Source organism: Lupinus angustifolius, chromosome LG08, assembly GCF_001865875.1.
Source record: "Lupinus angustifolius cultivar Tanjil chromosome LG08, LupAngTanjil_v1.0, whole genome shotgun sequence".
Taxonomy (NCBI): domain Eukaryota; kingdom Viridiplantae; phylum Streptophyta; class Magnoliopsida; order Fabales; family Fabaceae; genus Lupinus; species Lupinus angustifolius.
Window position 1 is genome coordinate 6,385,252 of NC_032016.1, and position 21,068 is coordinate 6,406,319.

General features: G+C 31.0%; 2 protein-coding genes across 6 annotated transcripts; one reads left to right on the top strand and one right to left on the bottom strand.

Annotated features, from left to right (window-relative positions):
• Nucleotides 1,592–7,786, top strand: LOC109354366 (kinesin-like protein KIN-14I). Of its 4 annotated transcripts, none has more exons than XM_019596824.1 (20): nucleotides 1,592–2,057; nucleotides 2,299–2,465; nucleotides 2,553–2,696; nucleotides 2,914–3,150; nucleotides 3,257–3,328; nucleotides 3,414–3,482; nucleotides 3,596–3,670; nucleotides 3,745–3,876; nucleotides 3,960–4,041; nucleotides 4,139–4,234; nucleotides 4,343–4,516; nucleotides 4,602–4,708; nucleotides 4,788–4,966; nucleotides 5,100–5,261; nucleotides 5,361–5,614; nucleotides 5,730–5,893; nucleotides 5,991–6,179; nucleotides 6,544–7,037; nucleotides 7,364–7,501; nucleotides 7,541–7,785. In XM_019596824.1, exons 1-19 carry the CDS (start codon nucleotides 1,949–1,951, stop codon nucleotides 7,488–7,490), a joined length of 3,033 nt encoding a protein of 1,010 aa, XP_019452369.1. In that variant the 5' UTR covers nucleotides 1,592–1,948; the 3' UTR covers nucleotides 7,491–7,501; nucleotides 7,541–7,785. The 4 variants fall into 4 exon arrangements, with proteins under 4 accessions (XP_019452369.1, XP_019452370.1, XP_019452368.1 ...); XM_019596825.1 differs by having other exon boundaries at nucleotides 5,991–6,109; nucleotides 6,146–6,179; nucleotides 7,364–7,785; XM_019596823.1 differs by having other exon boundaries at nucleotides 7,364–7,785.
• Nucleotides 8,923–13,040, bottom strand: LOC109354367 (probable polygalacturonase). 2 transcript variants are annotated; one of them, XM_019596828.1, is made up of 6 exons: nucleotides 12,857–13,040; nucleotides 11,580–11,894; nucleotides 10,962–11,082; nucleotides 10,677–10,851; nucleotides 10,518–10,588; nucleotides 8,923–9,970 (listed from the first exon to the last, which is right to left on the bottom strand). In XM_019596828.1, the coding sequence occupies exons 1-6, from the start codon at nucleotides 12,866–12,868 to the stop codon at nucleotides 9,306–9,308; spliced, it is 1,359 nt and encodes a 452-aa protein (XP_019452373.1). In that variant the 5' UTR covers nucleotides 12,869–13,040; the 3' UTR covers nucleotides 8,923–9,305. The 2 variants fall into 2 exon arrangements, with proteins under 2 accessions (XP_019452373.1, XP_019452372.1); XM_019596827.1 differs by lacking the exon at nucleotides 12,857–13,040 and adding an exon at nucleotides 12,020–12,196 and having other exon boundaries at nucleotides 8,958–9,970.

A 21,068-nucleotide genomic window follows, 5' to 3' on the forward strand; every position in this document is an offset into this window, starting at 1 on the left:
CAACAACTACTTCACTAACCGAAAGAGACATTCGGTCTATATATTATTAAACAGCTTCATAAGAAAAAAACCGTATGCTTAATCTGAGTGACAATGATGTGACACTCTATAAGATGAACTCTAATTTACTAATGACAAGGGTTAGCTTAGTTAATATAGATATTTAGATTAACTAGCCTGAACAAAGATGAACTATTTTATCACCTTAGTCTTATTCACAAAGTCGAATAAGAGCATCTTACAAGTTCATCATCATATCAGAAAACCATGATTAATTTGAAATTTCAGCCGTAGGAGGGACCTACTAAATAAACTCTTCATATTTTGAAATTATGAGTAAACTAATGATTTCAAATTAAAGTTGATTGACCAAACATGGTGTTTTGTGGATGAGACTTAAGGAAATAGACAAAACCAACCACCTTCAATTTCACAAAAGGAGTTCTTAAGTAATAATTAATATATTTTTGAACCCTAGAGAGGGGATTTTGTTCTTAGTTAAGCAGATATGGTACTTGCTTTTCTTTTCCTTCACTATCATATATATACTCATTTTAATTTTTGTTAGGCATAAGATTATATAGAATAAAGTAAAGGGTGGCAATTCAGGTGGTCTATTTATCTTAATAAGATTTATCTTGACGAAGAATTAGACACACTATATTATGAACGATCCCCGTTTATAATCATGTGGTGATATTATTTACGAGTGCAATATTCATATATTTGATTTTTTTTTTTGAAATCCTTAGGCAACTCTTCATGAACATAAATTGTTTTATTTATAAAGTTGTTGGGACGTGGATGAGGGTAGGTTATAGATATAGTCCCAACGGAACCGTATAAATAACGAGCACCTAAAAATATTAAAACATGGACCATTCATGGTTGGCTGCTTAACAATTTCTTAGATGAAAATATATATCATATAAATGCATTCGCTCTATAATTGGTTATTATACTTGCGTATATTTTTGTGGATGCAAAGTTAGGATAATTGGTTAAACAACTTCATTGAGGTTCCTTTTGAGAAATTCATTGTTTTTGCTCCAATCATAAATGATTATAAAGATGAATGTTGGATGATGACACTGTGCAAAATACATACACTGTCAATGCAAAAACCCTTTCAATATTATTAGTAATTAATCAATTAAATTTATTATTATGAGCTATGACTTAGGAGTGCTTTGGGGTAAGTTGTGAGTGATTTTATTTTTGGATTTGCTTTGCATGGAATTTGTTTAGATGGTGAGATGCAAGCGCCGTGTAACAAAAGCCAGTGAAACATTATTATTTTTTTGATGGAAGATTGAAACATTATTATTTCTTTGATGCCAGAGAAACATCTATCATAAGGGAGAAAAAATAAAGGAAAAAAATGTATACACTAATAATATAAGAATTTTTTTACACAATATATTTTTCATAATTCATCATTCATTTTCAATTTTATAATTGAATTTTAAATAAAAGAGTAATACAAAATAAATGATGCAATTAACAATGTTTGGGTATATAGATATTATTACATTCAGGTTTGATAATTTTTAAAGTTTAAAGGAAGAGGTTTGGAACATAGGTTCGGAATGAACACAGAAGTGGAGAGAGTCTAAAGCGGAATAGACAGAAAGAGAAAGAGTATTTGATTTTGTGTTGTGTGAGTACCACTTTCACTTTTACTTTCACTTTCTATCTGTATATAGAGAAAGAGAGAGAGAGAGAGAGAGAGAGAGAAAAGCAAATGGTAATGGACAGAATCTGAGTGTGAATGTCTATTTCAATTGCCAACAAAAGATAGAACGAAACCTCAACAACACACAACACATACCATCATCATCACAGAGACAGAAGAGAAAGAACTCACTCTCTGTTTCATCAACTTTTCTTCTATATTTTTGTTTCTTCTCTGTTGATGAGTTGAATTGTACAACTTTATCTCTTTGTTATGGCGGCATTGTCGTTTTCAGTGGCATCTGTCGTAGAGAATGTGCTTCAACAGCATGGTACTCGTCTCAAAGATCTTGACTTGGAATCTAGGAAAGCAGAAGAAGCTGGTATTTTCCCTTCACTTTTCTAGGTTCTTGTCAAAATTCACTTTTTTTGTTCATTTGGAGCTTCTATGCATATTCAAGCGGGTTTAATTGTTGGGAAACAGCTTTTTCCATGAATGTGTATAATAATTACAATGATATAATCCTTTTCTCTCTGATGGTGATGATTCATGCCAATTCCTTGTAAAAAAGCTATTTGGATTATGTGTAAATTACACTGAAAAATAAAATATTTAAAATGCAGCGTTTAGAAGGTATGATGCAGCAGGGTGGTTGAGGAAATTGGTTGGAATTGTTGCAGCTAAAGATTTACCAGCAGAGCCATCTGAGGAAGAGTTTAGGCTTGGTTTGAGAAGTGGGATCATCCTATGCAATGTTCTTAATAAGGTTCAACCTGGTGCTGTGCCAAAGGTGATTTTGATCCTAATTTGATTTTATATACTCTTGTTTCTAAGTTATTGTTTATATGCTAATGTTGATTGTGTGTTCTTCTTTAAGGTTGTGGAAAGTCCTGTTGATTCTGCATTAATCCCTGACGGGGCACCATTATCAGCATTTCAGTATTTTGAGAATGTGAGGAACTTTCTGGTGGGTATCAAGGAAATTGGAATTCCTACCTTTGAGGCATCTGATCTGGAACAAGTATGTCAAGGATTAGATACTTATTACTGTTTCACAATTGTGTAACAATTTTTGTATCGGGGTGAATTGAATTGTTAATAAATAGCGACTCAACATCAGATAGTCCCGAAGCAATTACGGCCAATTAGCAAAATTGCATACATACTGATCGAAGTCTTATACTTAGTTTTGTAATGTATTGGTTTGGTTTTCTGCTAACTCGTTGCTTATGTTTTAGGGAGGAAAATCAGCCAGGATTGTGAACAGTGTATTGGCCCTTAAATCCTACAGTGAATGGAAACAGACTGGGGCTAATGGTGTGTGGAAATTTGGTGGGACTATTAAACCAACAACCTCTACAAAGTCTTTCGTGAGAAAAAACTCAGAGCCATTTACTAATTCCTTGTCAAGGAACTCCTCTACCAATGAAAAATCTCTTGCTGGTTTTAAGTCTGATGTTGAGTCTAATAAAATGGTTGGTAAGCTTTATTTTTGGCTTTCATATGTTTTATGGATTTGTCTGGTTTAACAGAAAGAATAGCTAAAGAGATTGTTTTTTTTCTTCATTTTTATGCTTGCAGTCTGGTTCTTATTCCTTGAGTATGCTTGTTCGTTCAATTCTATTAGATAAGAAGCCAGAAGAAGTTCCATTGGTAAGATTAATTGTATGACTCATAATTCCTAGAGTGCCTTCAAGATTACTTGCTTAATGTTATATTGTTCTTCTGCATGGAACAGTTGGTTGAATCTGTTTTGAATAAGGTTGTAGAGGCATTTGAGAATCAAATTGTAAGCCATTGTGAACAGGTGCGCTACTTTTCACTAATGTCGTTTAGTTTTGGATGATTAGCTGGTCATTTTACGCGCCGTTTTTTTATAACAAACTGTTCATGGTTATTTATGTTTCATGTAACTTACAGACAAAAATAACTCCGAGAGCCACTGTTTCTCAAAGCAATGGATCCTTATCAAAGTTTGTTATGGCAGATAAAAAGGTAATAGTGCCAACCTTGAACTTGAAAATTGAAAATGCTTGAATTCTCAGACTGGTGTAGTTTTAAATGGTTAGGTGGAGAATAAGATACCAATGTTAACAAAGAAAGAAGGATTCATCCATGAAAACCATGTTGCTGATGAGGAGTCGCAAAGACAACTTTTGAAGAAGCGAATGCTCTTTGATCAACAGCAAAGAGATATTCAGGTAGAGATCAGCTTAGATAATTTAACCATTTTCCCTTTTCTATTTGCCGATTTGTTGGTAAAATACATTCTAATGTTTTGTAGGAACTAAAGCACACAGTTCACACCACAAAAGCTGGTATGCAGTTCATGCAAATGAAATTTCATGAGGAGTTCTCAAATCTCGGTAACATCTTGCTAAGAGTTTGTGATATTTTGAAGTTCTCCACTACACTGTTTCCTGTGCAGGCATCTTATTTAATTTTCCATTTCTTTCCTTCTAGGCATGCACATTCATGGCTTAGCTCACGCTGCTTCTGGATATCATAGAGTTCTTGAAGAAAACCGCAAACTGTACAATCAAGTCCAGGATCTTAAGGGTAAGATAACTGATCGGCATGTAGCTTTAAAGCATAAATCCCATTCATGTCCTTGCAAGGATTTTATCCTAACATAAAATTAAAGTCGGTATAATTTTGTTTGATCAGGAAGTATTAGAGTGTACTGTCGAGTAAGACCCTTCTTATCTGGACAACCAAATTTTGTGAGCTCAGTGGATAGCATAGAAGATGGAACTATCACAATTAGTATTCCTTCAAAGAATGGGAAAGGACGGAAATCCTTCAACTTCAACAAAGTCTTTGGACCATCTTCTGGCCAATGTTGGTTTGGTTTTCATTTTCACCTATTTCCAGGATCACCACAGTTTAGTGTATGATTGAAAAAATTTCCTGTCTTGTGTTGCAGCGGAGGTCTTCTCTGATATGCAACCACTCATTAGGTCTGTTCTTGACGGTTTTAACATTTGCATATTTGCTTATGGCCAAACAGGATCAGGAAAAACTTACACTATGGTAAATGCAGTAATAATTCTATCCTAAAAATATTGAATTTTTCAATGCTTTTTCTGATTTATGTTTTTTATACACGCAGACTGGACCTAAAGAGATTACTGAGAAAAGCCAAGGTGTAAATTATAGGGCTCTAAGTGATTTATTTCTTACAGCAGATCAAAGAAAGGACACTTTTTGCTATGATGTGTCTGTTCAAATGATTGAGATTTATAATGAGCAAGTCAGAGATCTATTGGTTACTGATGGAACAAACAAAAGATATCCTTTTACCAGTAACTACCTTAAAATTATACAGACTGTATATAATTGTCGTCTGCTTTGAATTTTTTAAATATTGCTTAAGCTTAAGATGAAAACAGCCTATTGATGCTTGCCCTTAACCAATTAATACATTAGAAATTCGTAGTAATTCTAATAAAGGGCTCAGCGTGCCAGATGCAAGCCTGGTCCCAGTATCATCAACAAATGATGTTATTGAACTAATGAACCTGGGGCAAAGGAACCGTGCAGTTGGAGCAACCGCTCTTAATGACCGTAGTAGCCGATCGCACAGGTATCCATCTTATTCATTCTCATGTTAACCACTCATGTTTCTATGCTGGTACATTTAATGAGAGTTAATAATTGGCTTCTTAAATTATCAATTTGGCAGTTGCTTGACTGTTCATGTTCAAGGAAGAGACTTGACATCTGGAACTCTCCTACGTGGATGCATGCATCTGGTTGACTTGGCAGGAAGTGAGAGGGCTGGCAAATCGGAGGCCACAGGAGATAGACTAAAAGAGGCACAACATATTAACAAATCTCTTTCAGCTTTGGGCGATGTCATTGCTTCCCTTGCTCAGAAAAACCAACATGTCCCCTACAGAAATAGTAAACTCACACAATTACTCCAAGATTCACTTGGTAAGGTTTTAAGAAGTTTACTAGGGTAGTTGTAAGTATATCTCAGACAGTTATATATTCTTTCCAGTTCCTGAATAACAAATTTGAACTGCTCGTTTTTTTGGTTGGGTTTCAGGAGGACAGGCCAAGACGCTTATGTTTGTTCACATGAGTCCAGAGGCTGATTCTATTGGAGAAACAATAAGCACCTTAAAATTTGCAGAAAGAGTTGCTACAGTTGAACTTGGAGCTGCAACAGTAAACAAGGACGTTGCTGATGTTAAAGACCTCAAAGAACAGGTTGATATTCAACATTTACCTCCCCAGTTCTTCAGAGTAATCTTACGGTATCTTTCCAGTTTCTTCAATTTAGTCCAACTTTTGAGTTTTGTTTCAGATTGCGAGCCTTAAGGCAGCATTGGCAAGAGCGGAAGTGCAACCAGACGATTCCTTATCTGCCACCTCTGGAAAATATAAGACAAGAAAGGCTAGTGAGCTATCACCTTATCATGCAACCCAGCGGGGTGCAGACGTTGTAGGTGATCTTAGGTGCCGGCAACCAATGTTTGATGTAGACAACTCAGAGGTATGTTTACTTCATTTTCTAGTGATAAAAGAATTATAATTTCCTGACTTTTTCAAATTCATGCTAACCAATAATGTTTTCAACTAGTGCCAGTCGGCTGCAAATTATTGTCTTCAGTAAACATTTACTTGGATATTAGGTTGAGTAACATCGGAAGCAAACTATTGCCTGCTGCATTTTACTTGGATATTAGGTTGAGAGAATATGAGTAGCAGTGTAGCACTGACCTGCTTGACTAATAGTCATAGTGAATTAGTGATAACTCCTCATTTCATTCCTTAAGAGAAATAGATCATGCAAACTTTGTTACTATATTGCTATTCCTTGTTGAACTCTGATCTAGTTTTAACCAATGGTCTTGCAGCTTCACAGTGATACGACATTGAGGCAAAAGAGTCAGAGCTTCGATTTTGATGAGATATCAGCAAATTCACCTCCCTGGCCCCCGGTGAAAAGTCCTGGACCAACCTACAGGGAGGATGATGGAGAGACTGTATCAGTATCAGGAGAATGGGTTGATAAGGTGATGGTAAACAAGCTAGATGTAAACAACATTGAGAGCATGTTAGAGTGTTGGGAAGCAGAAAATGGGCACTTGTCTGATATCTTTTATCAGAAATATCTCCAAGATTCTTCCAAAATATACTCACAACAATCCTACAGTATGTTTACGGGAGGCAACCAGTTTAATATTGCAGGGTCACATAACATGGATGATCTTGATGCTGCAACCAGCGATTCCTCGGAACCTGACTTACTTTGGCAATTTAATCATTCCAAACTTACCACCCTAGACAATGAAAATAGATCAAAGTCTAGAAAATCTGTCTCAAAGTCAGCAAAAAGCCCAGAACTAAGGTAACGAAAAAAAATGGTCTTCTTTGAATAATGAATATGCTTCATATACAAATCATACAATTTGACAGACATGAGAAAAAACAGTTAGGAACAAAACATACAAGTTATGTTCTATGTTTGGTAATTGACATATTCTAAACAAACCAGTTAAAGACTAAAAAGTAAACCAATTTAGTTTCACTCAAGGAGTCAAAACCAAAGAGAATATAACAAATTATCATGTTTTGTCTTGTTTCATTCTGTTCTGGTCCCACATTCTGTTTTCTCTTGTTCTTTTTTCTTAATCTCTCTTTTGGATATTAATAATACTCTTGCAAATTTTTCAGCAAGAATGCAATCAATTCTTCTCTTGGTCCTTCGCCTTCAAGGAAACAAGCAAATGGTGTATTACATCGAACGGGAAGACATCCAGCCCCAGTTGACATGAAACGTAAGACTGGGAGTAGAAAGTAAACATGTTATTTGACACGTCAAAGGGTGATTTATTTTTAAGTTACATGGTATGCGGTACTAGTTTGTTACGTGTTTCATATTGGTTCTTACACAGTATAATGAATTTGGTATGCATTATGTGAGTGAGTGAACCATGTAATTATGATTTTTTCTTTTATTTTTTCTTCCTTTTCAATTTTTTAAGCCAGGAGAGAGAGTGTTTGAGCAGTTTTTTGTTGTAAGTTTTGTAATTTCAATTTACCCAGACACTGGAGCAATAAATCCCATTTGCTGTTACCATGGCTCCATAACATTCTTTTTTCTTTCTTTCGTTCTTTCTTTCTTTTAGGTAATGTGAAAATTTCAAACTACAACTTGCCACTAAAATGGTTTGATTTAAGGACAAGGAGGTGGAGAGGCTTCTCGGTGAGAGAATGTGAGAGAGCATTTGTAGATATTGAACCTAGGAATATATTAATTTCACATAAGATGAGTCTCACATTATCACTCACATGCATAATTGAGAAGTGTTTATATTCATGATTTTAACTCGTTAAATGTTTTTAAGGTTCATATAGTTTTGCAAACTCTACCTACAAACTGATTTTAAGGATCATTGTCCCATCTTATAGTGTTTTTGCGAAACACGGTAAACTTTGATTTTCTTTTCCATTGGAAGTGTGGGATTGGAATATATATATCTGCAATTATTATTTCAATCATAAAATTTGCTTTTGGTGTGGTATCTTTTCTAAAATCAATCTGCCAGAGTGTAGAGACCATTGCCTGCCAGATCAAAAAAGTGGCAAACAAAAACATTGCTGACAAAACGAATGGTAACTTTATTTTTTCTTTCTTTTCAATGATGGTTTGCTTGATATTATCTTTGAAAAGATTCTCCTATAACTTAGCAAAATGCAATAATCATTATCTCAATTTGCATTATCTCAATTAACCAATCTCATAATTGATGTCCCATGAATTAAATGATGAACAGTGTGACTGATTGATTTGATGATAATGATTATTGCATTTTGCATGCCAGATGCAAGTGTTGGTGGTGGTTGATGAGAATTGATATGAGGTTCCCCAACAAGGTGGGAGTGGTACAATGAACTACCATTTGATGGGATGACAAGGAAATCAACTTGTTATTCTCAGCGACATTTAGCTTCAGTTAACAATAGCTGTCTAGCAATATGGAAAAGCTTGACAAGAGTTAGAACCACTTACCAGACAACTAGACAAGAATCTTTCAATCTTGTGCATAGAGCATTCCTATGATTACTATTCTCAAATGTTAACTACCACATTAGTTTAAGATTGGTTCTGTTTGTCATGACAAGACAGTAACATCCTAGAACTTAGATAATAATACCATCCCTATGTTTTGTTCTGCAATATGAAGTCAATAGAATGAATGAATGAATGAACAGGCTAAAGAACTATGCAAAGAAAACAATAGCACCCTTTCAATACCTATCCATGGACATCAAAATCAAATGTAGCATTCCACATTGTACATGATACGTTGAAAGCAAATTACATCTTAGGCTGTACACCAACATTTAAAAAACAAATCTTGTACATACATGAAGAAATTGAGGCTGTACATAAAATATACTATCTGGAATTGATACCACTCTGGACAGATTTTTCTTACACAGGCAAAGGAAGGTTGATTGAAATGTTGAAGAGAAAGAACATCTTTACATCAAGAATATTCTTTTATTGGAAAATTGTAATGAAGAAGCTCTTGATGGAATATGAATTTCGGCGTCTCATGTACAGATTGAATGAAAGGAATGACTAGATAGATTCTTGGATATGATGATTTCATGCACTAGAGACAGAACTAGCTGATGGATTTATTATGGAAGAGAAGTTTGAATATGAACTCTGCAGATCAGAACATGGCTCCGGAAATACTTCCTCAGAGAAACCCCATACACTAGAACAAAACCACAAAGGTGATGACTCGGAACTATTAGAAAATGTCACATTTGAAAGATGGATATTGGTGAATGGTGAATCGACTATTCCTGAAAAATTCCCAGCAATAGCAACATTTGCACCAACAATATCCTTAAAAGTAATGTTACCGATGACTGAAACTGCAGTAGGATCATACTTTTCATCTGGATGGGAACCATAGTATCCTGTCATGCTGATACCCAAGTAAACATTTTCTAATTCTGCATCAGAAATAGATATGCCTTTTATATAGCCACCTCTGCCCCTAGTTGTCTTCAGTTGAATGCCGATAGACGAGTTGGCAATATGGAGCTTCTCTGCAATTACATCAGATATGCCTCCAGACATCTCACTCCCAAATGCAAGGCCAGCACCTGATGATGATTGTAGATAAACACCTCTGATGTGGACACTAGAGGTTGGTTTGCCATAGGCAAGTCCATACTGATCCCAACCACTCTTCAGCACGATAGCATCATGTCCAGTGCTAATACTGCTGTTCTCAATGCAAACGTGCACAGAAGAATCTGCAAGTTGCAAATACTAATGATTGAGTAATGAGATTCATAAATATAAAAGAAAAGACGGCTAGTGCATGAGGCTCCCTATTCGGTGGAATATGAGGAGGGTAGATGTACATAGTCGTACCGCTTTAAATAGATAGATTGTTTCTAGGATTTGAACCAACTTTACAATTGCGCCATAACTCACCCTCTTACCAATGAGAATCATAATGCCCGCATTACAAACTAGTTCATGGAACAACCTCCAAGAAAAGCAATATACTTTAAGTTATCACTACATGATTAAACCACATGTTGAATATTGCAATATAATGAGGAAGACCTTTCAGAGCTGTAGAAACAAAATCAGAATTTGTAGAGGGATTAATACACCAAATATGATAATTGAGAAAGTTATGCTTTCTTCAATCATATTTAGAACTCTTACTTATTGCTAGATAAAAGTTTTAGCCAACCAAAAAGTTCATGATTCAAAGGTTTGCAGGTTGTATACTGCATCACTCACTAATCAGATAAGTGAAAAGTGACAACTAACAAGTTCTCAATTTACCTGGAACTATACCACTTGTGAGTGGGGATCCAGCTGGTGCATGAGCTGTTATGTTGTGAATTTGAATGTTGCTGCATGCATTGTGCAAAGAAAATACATAAAACACAACACTTCCAATAAAGAAATAAACCAATGATCACAAACATGAGCCACTTGTACCTGCAATATACCGGATGGATGTCCCATGCCGGAGAGTTCAAAAATGTCAAATTTGAGATTATGATATCATTAGAATCAATAAGTTCAATTAGATGTGGTCTGCTATAATTTAAGGAATGAGAATTCATCATCTCCCACCAGATTGAACCCTGGCCATCAATAGTTCCTTCATCACCTGAGGCATTTATTACAAACATCAATTTAAGTATGGTGGTGCTGGAATGCTCATCCGATAAGAGAAATACTTCAAAACAGATAATGATGATATTGGAAGAATATCCTTGCCTGTAATCACCACATCAGTTAAGTTCTGTCCAGAAATCAAGCTCCGATATCTCCTACCTGGTACATCAATACCTCGACCATAAGAAGGGAGGGGATCAATTATACTCCAGTTTTGATAACCCTGAAATGATGTAAAATAGACACAAGTAAAATCTTCCAGTAGAGTTAACAAAAATTGGCACTTCAGCAAATACTGTTTATTGACAGTTCCTTCTGTAGTATGAATAAAAATCACATCATACACACTTTTATGCCCCAGAAGAGTGACCAGCTCGATAACAAAATTAGGCAAGGTTTGAAGAATGGTATTAAAGAGATGATTCATTTTTCCTTGTACATTATTTTTACTGTTTTGCGTATATATCTATTCTCTGCTGATACGAGGGTGAAAATGAATAAGGATAACTTTATTATTTTGCTGAGAATGAATGACATAGATTTCCTCACAAATAAAAATGCTACCAAATAAATTGACGACAAGAATTTCCCACCAAATTGAATTTCTTTGAGACAGTTGCGATGGAGTGCAAGAAACAAATCTATTTCATATCCTTCGTAACTTTAGTCTACGGAATGGGCTAGCTAATTGAAAAGTGGGTTCAAGTTAAAGATTAATACCTCTTTTGCAAGGATGGTTGCACCTCTTTCGATGAAGAGGGTGAGGTGGCTGGTAAGGTTAAAACTTCCAGTAAGCCATCTTCCAGCTGGAACATATAGTTTCGCGCCACCTTTATCAGCAAATGACTTGGCATAAAAAACTGCATTTTGAAATGCAACTGTATTCAATGTTTTTCCATCTCCAACCGCCCCAAACTCCAAGATTGACACAGTGTGAGGCCGAGGGTCCAATGCTTTATGTTTACATGGTCCATGATCATCTTCTCCATTGCATTCCGGAGCAGTGCATAATGCTACAAGTAAAAGCACCACCACCTAACAAAAGAGAAAGGAGAAAATTTAAAGAACATTGCTAAGTTCATGGCAATGTGTACATTAAAATGAAAGATGTTATGAAATTGAAAAACAGTGCAAGTCGTCAACGCCTCTAAACAACACACCGCTAAACAATTAAACATTTTCGTGATCAGAAAAACAAATATTTCATTGAAGATTCTGCTAGGACAGATTTTGCCTTCGGCCTAGAGAACCAAGGCACCAAGCCATTGCTAGATAATTAGATATTAGTAACTGATCTACACTCTGGAGATAGATAAAGGGAAATATTTTACATAACAAATGGACAGAAGATGCAATTTGATATTCAGATGTGACCAATTCATATTTTCATAAAACAGGTAACGAAAAATGTTCTAGATACAATATAACAATTGAAAATTAATACTTAGAAATTAAAACTAAAATCAAGCTAATTAAGTTGAAAACATTTGTTAAAAGATAATATAGAAGATTGCAAGGTGGATACTTGTAATAGTTGAAAGTGATATTACTAGAAATAAAACTCAAATGTAATTCAAATTAACAAACCATGAATAGAAGAGTTCCAATTTGATACTATTATGACTAGGAATAAATCATAAGTGTTCACTAAAAAAAAGATCTCTAGACCCATTTTCAGAGACAAGAAAACGATGTTTCAACCAATCTAGAACAGCGTAATCAACCATCTATATCCCTCAAAATTTGGTTTCCAAAAATTCCTTTTCAAAACATTAAAATAAAATAAAAATTTGATCTTGACAGCAAGGGATTGACGTAATTCATGGTGAATAGAAACCCAGATATTATGACACAATATTAACTTGGAAGTCACTACAAAAACTATAACAAACATCAAAATCAATTGTGGGTACATAATGAACCCTTCGTTCGATTAAACTAAATGGGTATGAAAAAAGATAATTATTATTTTAATAATTCGGTAACAACGTACTTACTAGCCTCTTCATGGGTGAGTTCTGTTCCGCTATCTCCACAAAAGTGAAACAGAAACCTCTGAAAGCTATGGAGGAACAATAATAATAGTGTGGAGTGAAGAAGAAGAAGAAGAAGAAGGGAGAAGAAGAAGAAGAAGTATTAAGAACAGAACAAGATGAAGAGAGAAGTGTTATTTCGTATATAATGACAACTTAGTACTACAAAACAGAAAGCGACAGCTAAAAAGAAAGAGCCAGCTTTGCATTTCTTATGAATCTTAATATATTGTTTATTAAACAAATTGATCCAACAACATTGAAATTGTAATTGCTTTAATTAATAAAAATAAGTTTTTGTACGAAGGGTATCCGTCACATTTAGCTATTTTTTTCGGACTGAATTCTCTGTTTCAATAATAAGTATCGATATGAGTAATCAAATAATTAATTTTTTGGCCTTACACAGTATATTTGGAAATAAAGTGAAATATTATAAATTATATCCATGAATTACGTTGATAAAAATTATTTATAACAGAAAAAATATATACATTGATACTATATGAGTTCTATATATTATTGTTATGTCACTTGTTACTATTCATTCATGTTTGATTATCACTAACTCTTAAAAAATATAAATAAATAATAGGTGATATACTCTTATAAACCATTTGTTTAGCAATGTGATATATATATATATAGAGTATCATAAAATATTTGAAATGTGTTATATAAGAGCTAATAAGGCCAACACATTTGATTTAGCCAATCAAACTAGATGAGTCATCAATTTTAAATAAGTTGAATTCAAATTAAAAAATAGATGATATCATATTGAAGTTAAGTTTAAAATTTGATCTATCATTATTTAATTGTAATGAATTGATCTAAATTCTTCTGGGCTCATTTCAATACTTAAATTTTGCTAAGCATTCTTTCGATGATCATTAAAGAATAAATATAAATATATATATATATATATATATATATATATATATTAAAAAAGTAAAAATATAAACTTCTTTCATTTATTAAATGCATCAACAATAAAATTAAAGCAGAACCGTAAATAAAATAGCCATGATAGTACTGAAGGATCTTGTAGTGGTGAAGAAATTAAGTGAAATTATTTTATTTTTCATTTCTTAGAGTTTCTCTCATACAATAGGTGTAGAGATTTTAAAAATATGTATTTAGTATTAACCTTTTTTAATTAATGTTTTTTACACATACATAATTCTGTAATCCAACTTATGACCTCATATTTAAGTGATTTAAATCTCTTCTTAGTTTTTAAAGGATTGAGCTTAAAAACTAAAACACGACAATGTATGTTTTATTGAAAAACTAAACTCATAATTCTTTTATTTCTTTAATGTATTTTTTTCTCATAAAATACTTCCTGTTTTGGCCATTATAACAAAACATTAATAGGAAGTTAGGAATAATTAATTTTTAGAAAGAATAATCATTTGGTCTTCAATAACATAATTAGAGAGCAAAATTTATTTACACCATAAGTATATAAATATAATATATAATAGTTAAGATATGAGTATTGAATTATATAAAAAAAATTATTGTCAGAATATAAATATTAAACATTAAAATATATGCATGCAAATGTTGACTCGATTATAATCAAATGATAAAAAAGATATTATAGATTATGTATATAAATATGCATGCACCGTTGTTAAATCTTCTGTGTTGCCGACACAAACCTTTAGATCCTTTGCGGGGTTAACAAATAAAGAATTGGACTTCAGAGGTTTTCGATTTTAAGAAAAATACATATCATCAACGGAACGATTTGATTAAATATTTTAAGGATGTTACTTAAAGTTTTATGTATAAATTTGTACTGCAAGGTATATTTAATATCTTACAAATTGTAAAACGTAATTTTTAATACAAAATTTACATTTCTTAAACCCTTAAGTAATATTTCACAACTTGATTACATATAAAAACTAATCAACTACATAATTCTTGCTGGAGTAACGTGTAAGCAATTGATAGGTCTGGTTAGGTTTTCTCTCTCCAGGAATCAATTTTTTAATGGTCCTCCCCTGGTAATTATTATTATACATGTAGATATAGATACTATTTAGCAACACAAACCTATAATTTTCAGGTAATTTATAGTTTTTTATTCGCTGAATAAAAATGAAAGAAAGTTTGCAACTTTTAAAAGAGATTTCTACCATTTTGAAAACTAGTTTTTAAATTGATTAGCTTTCTGAAAATAATAAAAACGTTTAATAATTAGTATGCCAAATTTATGATTTAATGTTTTATCAAATTACATACTCTACCCAATAAATAGTACATATCTTTTGTAGTAATTTAAAAAAAAATTAAATAGTTCAGAATGTAATTTTACCAAAATATATATAATTTATCAAGTCACTTATGTAATTATAAGATTATAGTTACCTACACAACTATACGCTCATCACAACTATACAAAATTTATGAGCTAATAGTGATAGATTAATTTTTCAAAAAAGGTGTATAATGTTTTTTGAAGACTCGTTGCTCTTATATTGTGTAGACTCATTTTTTATTCATTAAAATTAAATTTTACATTTCTCATGAATGAAAGAGTGTTTTAGGTCAAATCATATATCTCATATTTCTGGTAATTCAGTATATATGCTGAAGAAGTGTGATTGATGAAAATTAGTATTAATTAAATAGAAAAAAAATGTAAATACCGATAGTGTAAGAGTCAGTTTATTATGCATTATTCATTTTTAATTGTCATTGACTATTCAAAAAAATAATACAAACGAATGATGAATCATGTATTAAATGTGAATAAATTTTTTTACAGTGACAATGCATAAATATTATATTCTTAATTATACACATATTCAATTATTTGTTGAGTTTAAAATCTATATTTTGTCAGTGTAAAGTTTTTTACACTATCAGTATATTATCCACCATTGATTTGTATTACTTTTGTTTGAGAGTCAATAATGGTTAATATACGAACAGTAAATGATTTGTTGAGAGTGTACAAAACGCTTACACTGTCGGTATATACATATTAAATTCTTCTTTATTTATGTTTTATCATACATTTTTAGAGGGTGCATCCAAAAAATGTACCATTCTATGTGTCATCAGATCTGCTAGTCAAACAAATATTTAATAATTAAAATTTTAATTTAAATATAATTTTTTCAATCCATTATAACAAATTATACATAGAGTGTGACACATTTTTTTTTTTAGAGAACTTCAAATTTCAGCACTTATAATAATACCAAAATAAATATCATGCATGATATATGATTTCAAGTAGTTACACAAAATTATAAAATGGCATAATACGAATCATATAATATAACTCAATGTTACTTGATTATGGCTATTGGTAGAGATGTTTTGAAGTTTCTTTTGTCTCGCTAATGTATTCTATATAAGATATTTATAGTAGAATATGAGTAGCTCTATTTTAGTAGGTTTTCTTATGACATGTCTCCTACCTAAGTCTTATGTAAGAGGAACAAACATATAAAACTTGAAACAATAAAGTCATAACTCATAAGTAATCAAAACCAAAAAGAAAGATGAGTAATTGAGATAAATGTTTTCAATCCAACAAACCCACGTATTACTAGAGTTCTAAATAAGGTAAGAGTACTGAACTTAAGGTAGAAGTTAATTTAAACTTGTCGTTTCATTATTGGCCAATAGTTGGTAGCATCAGGTGCTTTGCCAAAATATGAACAAGAAAAAAACTTGCATTATTTATTACTAGACTATAAGTTTATCACTGGTCAAAATAAGCATGAATTTTTTCATTAGATTAATAAATTATCGATAAATATTATATTTTGACTGAAAATACATTTTTATTTTCCAGCGCAATAATGAATGACTGTAAGACTAGAACAATGATAGAAGAGAGGAAAAGAAATTAATGATAGTGTATGAGTTTTATATATTGTCGTTGCATTATATATTATTTATGATTAATTATTATTGAATCTTCAGAAAAATACAATGAATAATTGATAATGTTTTGATTGTGTATAAATGTTCACACTCATAACATATTAATATTATCTTCATGGTGTAATAATAGCAACAAAATAACAACTATGATAGTAATAACAACAACACTAATAATAGAATATGATGATAGTATGATGCCACAATAACAATGTGGTTATGGAAATGATAAGAATCATACAAACTTGGTGGGGAAAATAATATGGAATAGAGATTTATTTTTGTCCCTTCAAATTTTTGTATATATCAATTTAATATATGAAAATTTTAAAATGGTTATTGAATATATTATATTAAATTAGTCATCTTTAAAAAATTTATTATATTTGATAAGGACTATTTAAATATATATTTGTGGTCTCTGAGTATTATTTTGGTTTTTTACTTTTCTAAAAATCAAATTGATACATGTGAAAATTTATGAGGACTAAAGTGATTATTCACTTAATAATATGAGTATATTATCTATATATATTATTAGTGTAAAAGTTTATATACAACCAATATATCATTTATATTTTATTTGTGTTACTTTTATTTAAAAAGTAAACAAACGCATACATATTTTGTCATAATATATTTGATTATTGAAAGAAAAATATATATATTTTAATAGTGTATGAGTTTTATATAGTGATATTATATCATATATCATTCATATTTAAACATCATTGATTTTCCAAAAAATAATATAATAATTGTATAAATATTTACATAGATAATATAAAGATATTATGTTGTAAATTATATTAGCAATAGTATGAAGACATGAATGGATGTGAGAGGATGATAGGCGATGATTATGGCAGTGGAGATGCTCATAGAATAATATTATATAAGATTGGGACCCGCAACAATAATTGTGAAAATGCTAGGCTGGCGTTGCTTGGTTTGCCAGCTCACAAGTACATGGGGTGTCATTGACGGTCCCCACCAAACCCATTCTTCTAAAGTCTTTTTATTTTTTAAAAGAATAATCATTATAAACCACTCAACTTCCACTTTCATATGCTCCCTTCTATGTCTCAAAATTTCATTTATTCATCACTTTACTCTCTAATCCTAACTCATATTTCACACACCAAGTAAGGTTTTTTTAGGAGTAAATACCTATATTACTTATAACATTACAAGTTTAGTCTTTCAAAAAGAAAATATCTAAAGTAGTCTTTAAATTTTTTAAATGTGGGATAAATTAGTTATTTTTGGTCAAATTAGTCTCCACTAAGTTTTATAAAATATGCTAAAAATGATTAATTTGACCAACATTTGAATATTTTATAAACGATTTTAGGTCTTTTCTTTTCTAAATAACTAAATTGGGAAGGTCAAAAAAATGAGAAACTAAAATGAATATTTACTTTTCTTTTTATTTAAACTATTTGGGTGTACAATTTTTTGCAAATTTCTAAAGTTGTGCTCATTTTTTAAGTTAATAGATAAAAATTATAAAAAATACTATGGTGCTTTGAACTCACCCCTTACCTACAATAAAACAACATTGGTATTTAAAAATGTTACTGTTTGAATATATAAAATATAATACTTAGATAGTTTGCTCACATCTATATCTTTATATATTATAATACTTAAGAAGGCTTGAATTTAAAAATAATTCAATATTTTTCCCTATTTTTCAAGTTATACATGTTTGATTCTCTTTAAGCAGAGTTTCAAGTTCGAGTCTTGTGATAAAAAAATATTGTTTTCGGAGAGTTAGCCTCACATACCTGTAAATATTCCCGGTTCGAACAGAATTACTTCTAATGCGAAGATACCTATGGAGAACAAAAAAATAGGATTATTATCATAATTAAATTAGACGATTTAAAATTACCATTTAAAGATTGTATATTTTATTATGATTTCTAAAAATTTACATGTATACACGTCACATTTAATTAAGAATTCATATGTGCTTTGAAGTCAAACCTATTATTTTCTGAAGTCTAGAAAATGTTCATTTGTAAATAGTATTAGTGTCACCTTGGGTTAGGTTCATGTACTCTCTACTCAACAACTTAACATTTTCATTACTAATTAAAGGTTAATATTTTATTTCTCTTCTATTTTATGACTAACTTTTTAAAGTTTTCCTTTAAATCAAACATTTACCTTGAATCTCTATACAAAAAATATTCATTGATCATTTTATTATTAATTTTACTATTTAATTCACTCACTAGACCACTCAACAATTTGCAATCCCAATATTCAAACTTTGTCATAAGAGCATCTCGGATGACAAATAATTTTTTCATTTTATTTAGTTTCACACGTTATTTTATAATTTACTACAACTCCTCGTGAAATAAGAACAATATCAATTTTTTCTTACAATAACAAACATCATTCTTATTATTGTTTGGTCTCACAACATTTACTTTTTTCCACAGTATCCTCACTTTCCTTTGGTTAAGAACAAAAATCAGGAAATAAACATAACATAGTAAAAATAAAGTAAAAATATTTTTATTTCAATAAAAAAGAATATTAAGCCTTACTTTTACAACTTCAACTATTAGTCCCAATTCCCGGGAACAGAAAGCAACATATAATACAAATAGAGACAAGGAAAATAAGAAGGTCTATATGATAAATTGATAAGTAGGTGTGGAAATGATAATTTTGGTGAGCAAAATTGAATTAAGATTTTTTCAGCAATCAGAATTGTAGCAGCACACGTAAGTGAGATTGTGACGGTGAGAGTGCAGTACAGTGGAGAGTGACACCACATGTGCAATGTTATAAATCTGACAGTACACTGCATTTAAGCATACTTTTAGGAATTTTGTTAACTTGTAGTATTAAGCATTGTTCCTAAGGTAATATTTAAGAGATCAGAAGTGTAAAGTCAATCTTGTAAAATTAAGATGTTGATTTTAATATATAAATATATCATTTTCAATATTAATTATATATTTTTGTTGGTCTCTTATTCATCACTACAAAACTCATATATATTTAATTAATATGTTAATATAGAAGGTCGCTTTTTGTCCTATGCTCTTTAAAGGTGCAGATGTTAATGGCATAGACTTTATGTGATGCTATTTAGAAAAAAATGTGGGTTGAAAAGACAACTAATATTAACAAGTTATTAAAAAATCACTCTAGTTAAAATATTAAAAAATTAAAACTAAATAATTATTTTGGTAAATTGGCCATAAAAAAGAGAACAAATATATGTACTGATAGTATATATGAGTTTTATACACTTTTATTGTATCATTCGTCATTCATATTTTATCATTATTGATTATTGAAAATATAATACAAATAAAAAATATAATAATTATATATAAATCTTTACATTAATAATACATAGATATTACATTCATAAAAAAAACTTATATTAGATACGTCTCCTTTATTTATCTCCTGATTTGAATCAATGTGGCCCATCCTTCTGGAGAGAAGAATTCAAGGGTCTGCATTTACCTGCCAGTGCATAACTTCATTCATCTACCTGATGCTGCCACTTCAACAAATATTCTATGCCTAAGTAATGCAGACACTCACATCAAATTAATATATATATATATATAGTGATCATGGTTGCTAGATTGGATTATTGGAAAGAGGTGATCCTTCTGAATGTTGTGATTATATTATATTCGGTCTAGTATCATTAATTTTTCTATTATTGGTTATGATAATTATGGTGTTGAAATTTACATTGAATCCTTCTTTAATTAATCTTTACCCACCTACATCAAGACTGACAAGTTTGATATAAAATATGTTTTATATGGAAAATCTATATTATTACTAAGCTTGGTTCCCTAAATAAAATAACGGTTGTCTTATTTTGTTTCCCTAAAATAATGTCTCTAGCTCTGCCCTTAAATGAAGTATATGTGAATCAAGGTTATAAAAAAGAATACAGGTGTGATATATCATGCCTGATCTTGATCTATAAGTACACGGCAAGTTAAGCCTCACATTTGTGGTATACTTGACCTTAAAATCAGCATTATATTTTAATAAAAGAGGGTAATATCTATGAATTACTAGTGTGAAGATTTATATATAAATAATATATTAATTATCATTTATTTTTAATTTTTAAGAATCAATGATAATTAAAAATGAATGGTGAATAATAGACTAATAGTGTATAAAACCTTTACAATATAAAACTTAATATAAGTGTATGAATATTTTTTATTAAAAAATAAATTATAATCCCTAGTCAAGT